A 15,673-nucleotide genomic window follows, 5' to 3' on the forward strand; every position below is an offset into this window, starting at 1 on the left:
TTTTTTTTTTACTCTACAGCTCCAGGTTTTTTTCCCGGTCTTACGATTTATTTTTTTTATGTTAGTTGGTATATAAACACTAACAATACAATACATTTACATGTTTTATTTTACAAATAAAAAGAAATACATTTCACAGGTGACCCCCACTAAAAACTAAATGATGATAATTCGAAAAAAAAGTTTACACAAATCATCACAAATCTCGCTATTGATGGCAAATGGTATTATTATTTATTTATTGAATATTTTCTGCAGTCATTCTTTTGAATGCACTTTTGACATAAACTAAAGTAGATTACAACATGGAAAAACATTTACAGACTCGTCACTTATTCAATTATTAACTAATTGGGCAATTATTACAATTGAGATACTCGCAGTTGGGTCTCTAAAAGAAAAAATTCAAACTGATGACATTCTCAAATGTTTCTTCATAGACCAGTTTCAATTTATTCTCATACAAAATTAACTATCAAGTCATATTTGTTTTTTAAAGATATACTTGTTTATGTAAACAGTCCTTGTTGTAAAAAAAACTACAATCATCTCTTATTTACTATATATGTTTAATTTCTAATGGTCCTGATATTAATAATTTTGAATCACAAAATGCACAATATAAACAGCAGTATACTGATGAACTTAAAGCACTGCTGCACACAGGTTCATATTTAATACACACTGTATGTATGAGGATTGGAGCAAATATAACTTGTTGCTCAATATGTTTCATAAGCTGTAAAAAAAAAAAAAAAAAAAAAACTCTCCTTAGTGGCAACTGCAGTATTGATTCTGAATGTGAAACACTAATAAGGTGGATGAATTTCACTTCAGGTGACGGTGAACTATAATTCACTTTTTTTTTTTTTTCCCAGACATCACTTACTGTTTTATCAACACAAAGCCTCAGGGACAGAGTGTTGTTCTTAAGAACAGCTCTGTTATTCTCCACTATGACTGTGACTCACTCATATTAAACATCCTGGTTATTACATATATTCTGCTACTGTTTACTGTACTGTACAAAGTACCACACTTTGTTGGGTGTGGTTTCAATGATAGATGGAGGTGTTTTTCACAATAAAGCAGCCACAGACAGGCTGCTTTATTGTCACCAGCTCTTAATTTAGCTATAAACCTGGAAACCAAATTGTATACTTTGGTTTAACTTGTGTCTTTCTGACCTGCTTCCTGTTGTCGCTGAGATTTGCATTTGCATTCATTGGACATTACTTGGAATGAAAGGATGAATAAGGGAAGAAAGGAAGGAAGGAAGGAAGGAAAGAAACTGTGTGATTGAGTTCCCATGGCTACACAAACAGAGGACTGAATGTCCCTTCTTCAGTGAGGCCGTGAGCACGCTGACCTTTCACATTCTTGCATACCACTTTTACACACTTGACTGTTAACACTCACTTTTTTTAAACATATTTTCTGATGAGCATCCGGTCTCCCCAGTCTCATTTAAAGGTCGACCATAATTAGCATCAACTTTAGCTCATGTTTCAAAATTACTTTTCTCTTGTACACTGAAGCCACTGTGAGCTTATGTGGTCATCAGATGACAGAGTAATGACAGAGTTGCACAGAGCTGGTCCAGTTTTACTCTGAGTTGGGTCCAGCTGCTCTCCCACACACTCTCTGGTGATAAAAAAAAATAGTAGCAGAGGTTTCATCTTTGTTTAAAAATGTGGTTTTAAGTGTTAGGTGATTGAAGGTCTTGGTTCTGCACAAAGGTAAAAATAGAAAGATTGTAGGTTTCACTGATTAGAGAAACATTCACACATAGCCTTGTCACATCTATTTAGGTTTTGTTTGTGTGCCTGGTTTTTATGGAGTTATTTCCTCTTTGGATCAAAGTCATTGTTTAAGTTTTTTAATAATGTCTTGCTTCTTGGTCATCCTCTGTGAAGGCGGGAGCTGAGGCAAACCAACCAGCCATCTGGAAAGGGTGGGCTACATCCAGTTCTTCTAAGGGTCACATACAGAGGCAACAAACCATTTGCACTTGCTAATTATTTGTCAATTTAGAGTGACTGATGTAATTCTTAAGCCAAACTTGGTGTAACATTGTCTTACAACTAAGACTGTGGCATGCTTTCTTCCCCACCTGCAGGGGGTACTGTGAATTAATCTCAAAATAATTAATCGTTTGACATAAATCAACATTCCAAACCAGAACAGACCAGTAAAATTCTGTTCACTTATGAGTTAAAAATTTGTTCAAATTTGAGTCTGACTAATTTGACATAAACTATTGCTGTAAATGTTTTTGCTTTTTTTATGCTACAAATTTTATCACATGTAGAATACATTCTGAAAGCTTGTGGAGGCGGCTTGTTATAGTTTAATCCTGGTGTTTTTTTTAACTGAGCAAACACAGACATGTGGGAAGAGCTGTTCTTTCTAATCACTCACTCTTAAAATGTATTTTCTGCCAGAACCTCTGCATATTTTTTTTTTCACAATCCTAACATTTTTATTGTAAAGTGAAATAGACCACATAATATACGTTTTATACTTTGCTACAAATGAGACACAGTAAAATACGGAACTGTGTCTGTTCAGAACAGATCATTCTTCAGTGAATCTGAATCACAACGGGAAGCCTGAGGTACACAGGGTACATTTGGTGTCAGTAAAGCAGGACACCTTCCACGGCCTTCTCCAAATAACAAACAAATGAGTTGCAAAGTCCAGTGAGTGGTGATAGTCAAACACGAGCTTTTATGGTAAAATCCTGTTTTGTTGTAGCAACTACAGGCTTGCAAATTAGGTTTATACATAACACCAGCATCCTTATTCTGTCGACATGCAGTTAAAATGTACCAGCGTAACAAAGATGAGAGCAATGCCCAGTAAAGAGGTATTGATTTGTGTGTGTTGGTGTGCTGTCTTAGATATCACTTTCTAGGAGAGATTTCCCAGAATCTGGGGCTGTTTTCCCCACTTCCCATCAGGGCAACATATTTTTTTCAGTGTTCAATAACTGGGGAATACATTAGAGGTAATAAAACAATTTAGGCTGTAACTGTATTTAGAAAGAAAAAAACTGGATCCAAGACCACTGAAACACTGCTCTTTTTAGGTTGGGCAACAAACCATAAGTGTGTTAAACGCTACCTCTGCACAGCTGTGTTTATGTTTAACCGTGCTTCTGAATTTCACTGGAAGGTGATGATTTCTAAACCAGTAACTTAGCAGTAACTCATAAACCAAATATGGAAAAAAAAACAAAAAACACATATGCTTTACAAGGGCGCAAGTGTTCAGGTTTCCCTGTAAATCTATTGAAAATACCGAAATGTCAGGAAGGGTCTGTGTGTCTCTATGTTTTAATAGGGACCATAAATACACATGTTTATATCATGAACTGGGTGGATTTTACTTTCACATTCCTTCAAGCTATTCTTAAAAGCCATATGTAAAACTACTTTAGGGGCCAGGAATTAAACCACATCAGGGATGAAGTAAGAAGCTACATATTTACAGAGAACTGTAAACCGGATGTTTTTTCTGCATAACAATACAATTATTTAACTCTTCCTTTTTTTTAAATTATAGTCTAAATTCAATGACAAAATTTGGTTAAGACCTGGTTAAAATTTAGTTATTTGCATTCAATCATTTTTAAAATAGTTAATTTTTTTGTATTCTAGATTTTCAGTCCAACAAGACCATTAAACAGTTGGTGATTCAGAGTGAAACTTATTGGAGCCACATAGGAATGAAAACATCCTGAGAAAATGTGTGGGAGGTTCACTTTACTCCAACCATTGTGTATTTGTTGCCAGATCCTTAAGATTACAGCAACAGATCTCAGCACAGATCTGGAAAGCCTGTAGCTGCTGCTTTTACTAAGAGAATCATGACCAGAAAAAACTACATGTCCTCATCTACTATTATGGTGTTATTAGAATCTGAGAGTAGTTTTGTATCATTTTTGTGTGTAAGTAAAAGTGCATTGATAGTTAGCAGATGCATATCTGTGATATCCATTACTCACTCTACCAGCAGACAGTTGGCAGACTGTGTGTATTGTTTTTGTTTTTGGCCAGTGTTGCAACTGCAATGGGCTTGGCCTTAAATAAGAGCATTGTTTTTCTAAAGTATCAGAATGCCTAGTGCCTGTCTCAACATGTCTCAGGAGAAACCAAACAAACAGCTCCGCAGGATTTTAGAGACAGTTAAACACAAGAAAACAGATTCAGGTACACCAGTATAGTTCAAGCTGGTTCATCCAGGTCGAGGCCTGCATCGAGTCTTTGAAGCTTCTTTTGTTGTTTGTTGGATGTAATTGTACAACAAAGTTTTATAGTGGGCTACGTTATTGTTGCTGTTTGGCTGTATAGTCTTATACCTGTACCCTGTATCAACACAATGCCTTCTTTTCTCCTCCAGCATTATGTGGGCTGTCGTTGCTGTCCCTGTTTACGACATGTCACACAAAATTAAGTTTAGCATTTGGGTTTAGGTAATCGGATCAGATGAACCATAGTTTGTTTTTTCACTGTTTGATCTTGAAATGTTGACCAATATTAGACCAATGCCTATCCTGAGTGTTGGCTCAAGCCATTCCTAATGCACGCAGGCTAATTTTCGGTAATAAAAGTAGTTAAGGAGCAGGAGTAGTTTAAAGAAGGTGACTCACACATTACAGTAGTTATGAATCTCGGATCCCTTTTACTGTCATAGTGTATTTTTTTGTTGTTATTTGAGGGCAGGATTTAGTTCTTAAGTATGAATATACTGTATATATCTAGTGTATCCAACGCAGCTCATCAGAGATCAGGAACTACAAACTGCATTCATAGCATCTCCATGAATTGTGGTTTTTAAAGAGTAAGCAAGACTCACTGTGTACTCTTCGAGTTGTTTGATCATTCACAGCTGTTAATGGGGAGCAGAGCAACTTTCCCTTTTCATTTCATAAGGGTGGAGTGGTAGTCTTATAGGAGAGGCACAAATTCAATAGTACAAGGTTTAGTTGTTGTAGGGCAGCCAACCACGTCCTCTGAGCAAGTTGTGACAACACTCCAGCCAAAGGTTTCCAGGAAAGAGGTTTTAACACAGTTAGACTAAATAAACTCTAATCCTCTAGTTGGTGTGAAACGGGTTGTGCATTATGGGAATATTAAATTCTCAGGGGAAAAAGTGACAACTCCTGTACACGTGTTTTTCAGGTGCATCTTGGAGACTGTTTGCAGCAGAAGACAGCTCCCACGTTTATGTCTGTCTCTGGTGTTTATTTGTGAATAGATTTTAACACAGTGGTCATTCTGTGTGTTAGTTTTTATTCTTTTTGTAAAACCACATTGAAAATGATGGTAGAAAAAAAACCCAGTAAGTTCACTAAGTTTTTACCAGCTTCCCATGACGACATGATTTAAAAGAAGCAACTGTGTCACCTAGTCACACAGGCTTATGTTTCTTCGCAGTTGCTCTATTCCTTAGAGGAACATTATCTAATCTAGCTGTCCCTTTGCACAGTGCAGGCTGTTCTTATTATTGCATCTCAGATATGGGAACCAGCTGCCAAGTGCTATTGGTGCCAAGAGACTATTAGTAGCATAATCATATTGGAGCAGCTCTTTGTGTTAACAGTCAGAGGTTTATCTAAACTTCCTGTGAGCTGACCACACTGTCTGTAAGCTAGGAGTTTTTTTGCTATCCATTTTAATTAACTTTTTTACTCCTGTTTTCTACCACAGGGCGCTCTCTGCCTTTGTTTCTCTTGCGATGTCCTGCAAGGTGTTACTGTGAAGAAAGAGGACCACCTTCGCAGATTCTGCACGGCGCGGCCAGTTGACCACCATGCCTCATTTAAGCGTCAGTACTAACCCACAGTCTAAATACTGCCCTGTCTGGCTCATCTGTGTCATCCTAAGCCTTTCAGTTGTGCACACTCATGCCAGTGATGGTAAGAACAAAAGACAATCACAGGACATTCCTATTTCCTGCAATTTAGCATTTACATATGACAGCTTGTTTAAATTAATTCATACATACATTTTTTTTTTGCAGTTCTCAGAGTGCCCCAGCAGGTAACCCTGTCAACCAATTTTAAAGAACAGCAGCTATCGATATCCTGGCTCGGAGGAGCAGCTACAACTTTTGACATCATCATTTTGCGAACTGAGCTCAATATTACAGTCTTCTATGTAAGAACTTTTGCTTTTGTTTATATCTTTGTCTAACCAACTTTCCTTTTTACACCAATACCATTGCAGCCAGAAATTCACATTAGTATTATATGAGATTAAAGCTGGAACTATTTGAAACGTTTTGTTGTAGTCCTTCAATATGATTTGTGTTTATTACTTTTAGGGGACGGTGTCTGTGCCTTTGGACCAGGTGAGTGGTTTGCAGCGGTGGAACTGGACCTCAGCTGAACCTCTGGAGTGTACCTCACTGTCAGTCAAGGTCCGCTCCAGAGACGGACAGGAAACAAGTGAATGGAGCAACACCCAAAATCTCCAAGGTCAGAAAAACATGAAATCTACAGTACTTTATGTAGATCTGGTGGTTGTACGAAGCCTTTGTTGTATTCTTCTTGTATTCTGCTTATGAGTTCATTTTTACTATTACTTCCTGTTTTCTGATTTTAGTACTTAATCTTCAAATAACAGATGTTTTTGCTAACATTCCTCCTTTTTAGGGTCCGATCTTCCCAGCAATGAGCAATCCCAGATTTACCCAATGAACCGTGTTGTGCCTGTGGGGGCCAACACCACCTTCTGTTGCATTGTAAAAGAGGGGCAAGAATTTGGTTACATTAAATATGGTAATGCTGTTGTGAACACAACTCGACTGAGCAGACGGAGCTACGCAACCACAGTGGTCAATCAGGGACCGTCTCACCAATCAGGAGCCAATGTTGTTTGTTTTGACAGCCTGACGACTCTAATTGTTGGAGCTGTGGTGTTTGTTGGATGTAAGTTAAATAACTAGACAACTGCATTTCATCCACACTACCATATGTATATCGTTATATGTATATATGTACTATATAAATGTGCCTGTTTGTCTCTGTACTTTTGTGTATATGTACACATATATGTATAAATATATATGGTATAAAAATTAGTGTGTACAAAAAAACGAATATGTACATGTTACTTATAGACCTTCTACCTCCCATACTCAGATCCACCACTGCTCAGAGACTTTGTGTGTGAAACTCATGACTTGACGTCTGCTGTGTGCCGGTGGAACGTGCGAGACCCAAAACTCTACGGCAGGCGGAGAACGAAATACACACTGAACATGAGGTATGCACACAGTAAACTCAGTAAAATAAAAAGGCTAAACCTCATCTCGGCCCAAGAATACAAGTTGTAACCTAACCCGTAACCTGATGCATTATTCAAAGCCATACCACCTGGTTCAAGTTACAGAAACAATTATCTCTTATTAATGAGCTTAAGAGTAAAGCACACACAAGAAGAAAATGGCCCTAGACTTAGAACTTTATACTCAATAAAGAAGACAATAATACTTTAATTCTCAATGTTCCTGTTATCAGGAGAGTTGAGGGCAGTCAATGCAGGGGTTTAAGGTTAAAATCAGAATTAGGAATTTCTTTATTGCTCCCTTGAGGGAAATAGCTAAGTGAATGTTAAGTCTTAATGTTTAACTCTGCAAAGCGTGCATGCAGTAATTCCATGCACCTTAACCAGTAGTCTGTGGAGTTGTAGCTCAGCTACCACAGACATGCACCCAGTTCCTGGGCAATTATTCTGTAGAATTTGTGATAGTCTTAATTAAACAATGTATTCTTTATCCGACTCAAAAGTTAGATGTTATGATCATTTTTAGATTGGATAAGAATGTTAAGGGAAAAAAAAACATCTCCATTTCTGAGAAGTCCCTGTAAAACCCACTGTTTCTTTTTTTGCCTTTTGTTTTTCTTTGTCTCAAATGTTCCCCCCCCCCCCCCCCCCCCCCAAATCAATCAGTAGAGAGGATGGCAAGAAATATGACGCACTTAGACTAAGTGACCTCTTGCTGTCTGTTTGTATGTGTTTGTGTGTGAGAGAGTAATGTGTGTGTTGACTGGTAGTCAATACACTATCAGCCTGACCGTTTCCAGGAAATGTCTGAAGGTCAATGTGTTGGCTTCTGTCTGAGTAAATATGGGTATAAGTATCTGGTGTCTTACTTGTCTTTGTTGTCACATTATACATACATTTGGTGTTTGTGTTCCATTAATTTTGTTTTGTATCCAGGAATTGTTTGGATGAATATGAACACGTGCCACAGAAGAAATGTATCGTCCAACAGTGGGAGGGAAACTGGACACTGTTAGCTGTGAATCCTCTTGGCCAGTACCGCCTTACTGACTCTGCAGAACTCAGTCACAGAGGTAAAATTTAAAACTCCCTGTTGGTATCTGCAGCGTATGCAACAAAATTGACAGATGTGGACAATTTTGTCTGAATAGCTGTTTCTGCCTTTAATCCTCTGATGATGGTGTACTTTTTTTGTTACTTTTTTTTTTGTTCATCAGTTTATCCAGTGGCACCAACCAAACTGAGAGTCGACGCTCATGCCTGGAATGCCACTGTGCATTGGCAGTGGAAGTACAGCAGCTATTTCACCCTGGGTCTTGTCTGCCAGGTTGAACTGACCTGTCATGGTATTATAAAAAATGTAAGTCTTTTGTAATGTCTCCTGTGGTATTGACATCATTGAACCTTGCTATAATTAATGGTCTAATGTTTGCCTGCAGTTTACTGTCTCTGGAGTGGGCCTGCAGTCCGCACTTTTGTCCAAACTTCAACCTAATGAGGACTACGGTGTTCGAGTCCGCTGTGGTGCCCAACAGAATTTCTGGAAGTGGGGAAACTGGAGTCAACCACTTTACTTCAAAACCAAGACTTTTGGTACCTGTTCCTAAAAGTTGTATTTGTAATATTAAGTTAAATAAAAGATAGTTGTTAATCATATTACAAACATCACTTACTCTAGTTAGTTTAGTTAGTTGACATCTAAACCGTTTTAACTGGATATGTTTTGGGTTTTTTTCTTAGTTCCAGACCCTCCTGATTTGTGGATGTGGATAAATGAAGACAACACCGGACAAGTTGTTTGGAAGGTGGTTAGTGTTCGGTATAAAGCAGTGTTGGGGCTTTTTTTAAACTAGTTCTACAGTAAAAACCTGACTTCCTGTGGCTTTAAGACCTATCGTCTTTGATGTGTGTTTTTGCTTTTCCTTCCCTTTCATTTCGCAGCCCCTGAATCGACAGAGCCACGGTCAGATCATAGGTTATGAAGTGACCGTATGGAGCAGAGAAGAAAATGTACAGCACACACACACCTTTCCACCAGATGCAGCTGCTGCAGCAATTGATTTCACCCAGATTGTGACCTCAAGCAATGACACCAAGGTCACAGCCACAGTGATCGCCAAGAACAATGAAGGATCATCTCAACCTGCCAGCATGGTTTTTCGTTTGACAGGTGTGTGAAGGGGGACAGAATTTGAATTGGCTATACATTTGTAATATAACTTGAACTATATGTTGTAATGTGATGATTCCTGAAGAAAGTAGTACTATCCACTGCATATTTACAGTTAGCTTCTGGTCGATGTTCAGTGATGATTTTAGATAGATAGATGTACTTTATTGATCCCAGGCCAGGAAATTGCAGTGCAGTAGCAGCATACAGAGCATACATATAGAGACAATAGGAAAAGCATAGAGGTAATTAGAAAAAGCAAAAACCAAACCTATTGTGGCAAAGATGGGTATAAGGTATACAGATAAGCAGTAAACACTGTATTGGTAAGATGGATGGGTAAGTAGAGGCTTTGAGTATAAATATACAGATGCACAATATAGAATAAATACAGTATGTATATACAGTATTTGGGTGTTGGGTGTGGCAGGAAGGATTACCTGTTTGGAGCAGCCTGTGAGAGAAGGAACAGCCAGTGAGAGCCTGTTTTACATGGTCTCTGACACAACACTGTGTCACACATTCATCTTTCATCTTGTGCAATGTCTTTTTTTTCCAGAGACCCACACTGTTGCTGTGTCCAGAACAGTTTATGAAAACAGTGGTTTCCGTCTGTCCTGGCAGAGTGATGCCAACACCACCAGTGATTATGTGGTGGAGTGGCATGATTCTGCCTGCTCTCGAAACTGCCCTGTGGAGTGGATTAAAGTGCTCACTGGAATTACAAATGTCACAGTTGATTCACGTAAGCATTTCCTTGAGTACACCTTGAGTAATCAGCCATTGTGTGGTTTTGCAGTAACTATGGCTTCAATGTGCCCTTCCTTTGTCTCCTTACTCCCCCCCCCCCCTTTTCTGACCAATAAACAGACTAAAATAGAACTTGATTTCCAGTATCTTGTTAATAAGCACTATAAAACGAAAATTGTATTATTAAATAAAAACACAATCTCTCTTTTTGTGCCAACAGCTAACTTCCAGCCAGGTGTGAGGTACACATTTTCTCTGTACAGCTTCTCCTCAGAAGGTCGCCAACTGCTTCAGCGATGGCAAGGATTTGTGCAGGAGTTAGGTAAAGATAATGCCAATAATGCAGATTTGATTTTTCTCGTCTTGGGTTTTCATTGTCTCTTGTTCTCTTGCTCCTTTTTGTCAATCTGTTATTTCCAGTTCCCTCCAGTTCTGTGCTCTTGTCAGCCAGTCAACAGGACACAGATGTTGTTCTCACCTGGAGCAGTATCCCTCAGGTCAACCACAGAGGTTTTCTCCTGGGCTTCAATGTTTACAACAGCAGTGGGTCTGAGCTGAAACTCATCGGTAATGGTTCTAATCAAAGTTACTTCTTCATTTCCTATGGAAGCATCCTCATTTGAAAACAGTTATTCATAATTTTATTATTATTATTTTATTATTATATCATTGTTTCCTCTTAATGATTGTCTTAATTTGTTTCTATACAACCTGTCCTTTCAACAGCGAACCTGACAGACAAAGAAATCAGGAGTTACACAGTGAAGGGACTTTCTGAAGGCACTCATAAATTTACTGTCAAGGCCTACACCTCAGCAGGCGAAGATTCAGGCGCCACTGCCTCCATAACGCTGGAACCGTACAGTATGTAAACTTGCACTAGGTTTAGGTCTATGTTTATTACACTACTGTCTACATGATTTACAAATACCTACTCTGCCCTTACAGTTGATTGGCTGATCTTTGAACTGCTGACCTCTCTGGGAGTCACTGCCTTGTTCTTTATTATTGTCACATTTTTTTGCTACAAAAAGAGGAAATGGTGAGTCTGTTATTATTATTCTTTTTTTTAATGCTTGTAGAAGACTACTGCTATTGGGTGAGACCATTCTTCCTACTGTATTAAACTATAAAACAAGATATGAACATTCCTGTGAGCTTTTGCTAAAAGTACACACTGACAAATATATTTTTCTGTCAGGGTGAAAAGGGCATTCTACCCAGACATTCCTGAGCCAAAGCTTCCTGGAGATTGGTCCAGAACACAGGTGATGTTCTAGTCTGCTTCTCTGTTCTTGTCTTTATTTCCTATCATTTTATACCTTACTCGTGAATTTCACTCAAATTACACAGGGCCCGTTGGATGTGAAGCCGTCTTCCCACAGCATCATTCAGATTGTAGAAAAGTCAGATCAGGACTCCAGTAAAGAGATGCTTGTGGTTATCCCTGAGGAAGACGAGGACGAAGAAGAGCATGGTATGGGAGACGAGCCAGTGGACACAGATGAGCCGGCATCTTTACGTTACTACAACCAAGTAATAGATGAGAGACCCATCAGGCCACGTTACCCAGACTCCTCCACGTCCTCGGCGTCATCTCTGGATTCAGGACGCACTGATGTGACATACACCGGAATCCAGACCTCAGGTTCTTCTTTGGTCTTCCAGCTGCATCCAGCAGGATCTTCTGAGGACCAGCAACCTCCCATTGATGTCATTGACAGCTGCAGTGGAGGAGGGGGATACCGGCCTCAGTGTAACAACGCTCATGTGGCTTCACATGAGCTGTTTAATGAACCCCAAGCTTACGCTTCTGGGGGCTACAAACCCCAGAGCTCCTGGCATTTGGACTCTCCCACTGAGGCAGGGGAAGTTGGAGGTCTGGCACCTTCCCTTGGGTCTCCCACTTCTGTTGCATCCACTCAGTTCCTGCTCCCTGACGGGGAACGACACGAGGAGGAGAAACAGGCATCGTCGTCTGCGTCAACGTGGTTCACTAATCTGCTGTCCTCCTCGAAACCATGAAACCATTTCTGTGTCACTAGTAGAAGCCTGGCCAGGAGACAATGACATGAAACATTCAGATTCATTACTGTCATCAGTATCATGTATCTAACTAGCTAAGTCCAAATGGTCAATGTCAATCTCCCGTCTGACGATGTAGCCTTACACATCTGTTTGCACTTTGAAATCAGGTCAGTGATACAATTTCAGGTGTTTATTTCCCAAACATTAACTATGCCGTTTGAGATCAATTTCTTATCATAAAAGGATCTCTACATTTATATACATATAAACACTTCTAAATTGAAAGCAAATTTCAGTTACATCACTTCATCCCCTCCAACAACCTGAGGGCTGTTACAACAACCCCCCTTCATTGGGCATTGAGCATCAGCAAACACACCACTCAAAAATGTCCACCTTTTCTACATATTTATTTGTGATGTGACTTCTAGTACACTACCAATCGGAGTAAAAGAAAAGAAGGATGAGAAGGATTAATTTCTAATGAAGTCTGAATAGAATAGTTGAGTTCATCTCCAGCCAGTGCCCATGTCTCTGCTGGTCAACCTTCCATGGTAATCCTTCCTTCTTTCTGAGAGATGACAAGCTACTGAAGGAGAGGATGGGGTGAAACGTTGATCCAGTTCTGCACTAACGGAAATGTGATTTTATAGGAATACAGGACTGGTGCTTTTTGTTGCAGTCTGGAATTGTGTGGGTTGTGTGCCCAGTGGATATACACTGATATAAGCTAGAGCATGAGTATAAACATGTAATTTAATGAACATTATTATGTTACTTTTAAGTGTTACTGTTGTTTTGTCTTCCTAAAGAGCAGAGTTTTATTTTCTAATTTCTATTTTTTTAATGTTTTAAACCATTGATTACACAGTCTGGGTTTACACAGGCCAGTGTTTTTTTGTGTTGAACCCATCTTCATGTTGATTACTGGTGTTTGGACAAACCATGTGACCCAATTTGACGAGTTAAAGTAGTGATTAATTCATCACACTATATCATACTCTTATGTTATACAGTAAAATAATAAGTCCACATTGAAACAGTTAAAACAGTTTTATTCTGGGCATATTTTTTGGGCACGGTGTACAAACACTCACACACTTTTTTTTTTTTTAATTCCCCAAATATTTGATCACATTATTCTTACAGTCATCTCAGCATTAGTAGAGACGATGCAAACGTGTTTTTGAAAGAAAGACCAAGAACAGGTGTCATAAATGAAAACCAACAATTATTGGATTTGTTGACAATATGGACAAATGACTGGACACATTAGACACTGAAGCCTGAGTACAGTAGACTTAAATACTCATATGTGTGATTTAGGCGCAAGGGACACATTATTGGCTAGTCATTACTGGGGCTGTCAAATCATTCAAAAGCTTTAATCTGATTAATCAGAGGGTAGTTGCTAGTTGCTTAAGCACAATTAATGATCAACTAATTGTGATTAATTAATCATCACAGTCATGATTAATTGTGATCCTTAATTCATCACAAAAAAGTTTTTGTCCTTTTTTTCTGCATCTGGAACAGAAAGACCAAAAACAACAGGTTGTTTCACACTGTTTTAGATAGATAGCACTTTATTAATCCCTCTGGAGTTCCCCATTGGGGAATTTAGGCTCCAGCAGCAGTACAGCACCAAAACAACAATAAAAACCCACAAATAGGTCAAATACAATTAAATACAAACATGAGTAGCAGCATGTTAGTAGATTAGTAGGTTAGTAGAAGTAGATAGATAGTGTTAGTAGTATTAGTAGATAAGCAGGTAATTATTGTTGCCGTGTATGGTGTTGTGTTAATTAGTGATGTAATTATCAATGTGGAAAACATCAAGAGAATTATGTTGAACTAAATTAGTGTCATTAGTGTCTGCAATCAGATGGAGGTAAAAATTGGGTTTTCCCTGTTGACCTTCTGTAAGTGCGAACTCACACAGATCCAGGATCAGTCAGTGTTTGACTCGCCCAATTCTATGTTGCGCAGCCAAAACCGATCTGAGACCAGCCTCTTCCAAAGTGACACTTGACGGTAACACCGTTTACTTGTCACCATGACAATAGTGTCCCAAAGGGATTTCCTTAGACCGAATACCAACCCAGAGTTTATCATTACTGTACATCTTTTTTTTTTTTGACAGCCCTAGTCTTCAATACATTTCATGAAATTGTCATCAGTCATTGGTCAACGATAACCAAAATGTATTTTTGTCATACTCTGAATCAGGCCCAGTTATGTCCTTTTTATCTTTTCAGTGCCTCCAGCCAACAAGCTACAACTACTGTGAAATGACTGACAAGTTAGAGATTCACTCTAATGGGTGGCTTCACTGACAAATGCCCAGCAGGCAGATAGTTTTATGTGACTACTGAAACTACTGTATCCCCTCCTTCTCTTTGATTCATTGATTGAATAATGATGCAGATTTGTGGTTGGGAGAATTCCATTGTGTGTGATGAGATCAGTGATGATCAAATGGGGACAGTGGTGTGAGTGTAGATATAGTTAAACATGCTGCAAATGATTTCCCTTCAAAGCTGTTTTCAGAAACTGGCAGAGCTTTGGAGACCAGACTATAAACGCTATGTGTTACATTTGCTGTTGATGTTGATTTTGTTAAAAAAAAAGAAAGAAAGAAAGAAACGGGCAACTTTTTCCTTCTGGTCCCTGTTTTTATGTTACTTGTATATAATTGTTTTCTTCTTCTTTTTTTTATCCAAGTTAGTGCATAATATTAATGCCCAAAATTAGCATAGGTCCATAGACCCAGCTTTAAGACAGATGTTTGTGTAGATAACAAAAGTCCCAAAATGTAACACATTGTATTTTATGTACGACTTTGTCTTGTGCTAAACTTCTGTCAGTCTGAAAAATTATTTAATTTGGAAATGTGACGCATTACTTCCTTTTTAATTGCAGTGTTGCTTTGCTAGCAAGTCCACCAGACAGGCCACATGCTGTATGTGACAACTCCCGAAATTGTTTTTGGTCCTTTTTTTTTTGTTTGAGCCAATGTTTACTGTGTAAAACGCTACATATTTCGAGGATATTTTACAGAAGTTTCACTATGATGCCTTACATATCACTGTCTATGGCCCATGCATGTTGTAAAAACTAATATAACTAAACATTGAGCTTTTAAATGTTTTTGGCTCAAAGTTGGTATCGCTTTAAACACTAACACTAACTAATGTTGTACTTGATGATGTCCATTATCATGTACTTGGAAATCGGCTTCCATTGCTGAAAATGCTATAAGATTCATGCTATTTTGCCACATATTTTAGTATTGGTGGAATGTAAAAAAAAAAGAGTGAATTAGATGTTAACACTTATAAGATGATTTGCTTCCTGTTTATTGACAATAAAGTTAATTGTCTGGCCATGTGTTCTGTCAGTTTTATTTACTTATCAACAAGTTTGA

The 15,673-nt window shown here is 38.5% G+C and overlaps 1 protein-coding gene across 3 annotated transcripts in view; it reads left to right on the forward strand.

The window, feature by feature from the left end:
- The window catches only part of LOC103397634 (leukemia inhibitory factor receptor-like), a 14,627-nt gene extending 843 nt beyond the window's left edge, over positions 1–13,784 (forward strand). For 2 of the 3 annotated variants that reach the window (XM_008335970.3, XM_008335969.3), the window contains exons 2-18: positions 5,715–5,923; positions 6,028–6,164; positions 6,331–6,484; positions 6,662–6,937; positions 7,151–7,274; positions 8,232–8,368; positions 8,513–8,655; positions 8,735–8,888; positions 9,036–9,103; positions 9,237–9,465; positions 10,025–10,210; positions 10,436–10,537; positions 10,636–10,782; positions 10,942–11,079; positions 11,164–11,257; positions 11,417–11,483; positions 11,569–13,784. In XM_008335970.3, the coding sequence (XP_008334192.1) occupies positions 5,818–5,923; positions 6,028–6,164; positions 6,331–6,484; positions 6,662–6,937; positions 7,151–7,274; positions 8,232–8,368; positions 8,513–8,655; positions 8,735–8,888; positions 9,036–9,103; positions 9,237–9,465; positions 10,025–10,210; positions 10,436–10,537; positions 10,636–10,782; positions 10,942–11,079; positions 11,164–11,257; positions 11,417–11,483; positions 11,569–12,240 (2,934 nt within the window). In that variant the 5' untranslated portion in view covers positions 5,715–5,817 and the 3' untranslated portion in view covers positions 12,241–13,784. The remainder of the gene's footprint in view (positions 1–5,714; positions 5,924–6,027; positions 6,165–6,330; positions 6,485–6,661; positions 6,938–7,150; positions 7,275–8,231; positions 8,369–8,512; positions 8,656–8,734; positions 8,889–9,035; positions 9,104–9,236; positions 9,466–10,024; positions 10,211–10,435; positions 10,538–10,635; positions 10,783–10,941; positions 11,080–11,163; positions 11,258–11,416; positions 11,484–11,568) is intronic. The other variant, XM_017042914.2, reaches the window with a different exon arrangement.
- The last annotated feature ends 1,889 nt before the right edge of the window (positions 13,785–15,673 follow it).

The sequence above is a fragment of the Cynoglossus semilaevis genome, chromosome Z, assembly GCF_000523025.1.
Source record: "Cynoglossus semilaevis isolate Cse_v1.0 chromosome Z, Cse_v1.0, whole genome shotgun sequence".
Classification (NCBI taxonomy): Eukaryota; Metazoa; Chordata; class Actinopteri; order Pleuronectiformes; family Cynoglossidae; genus Cynoglossus; species Cynoglossus semilaevis.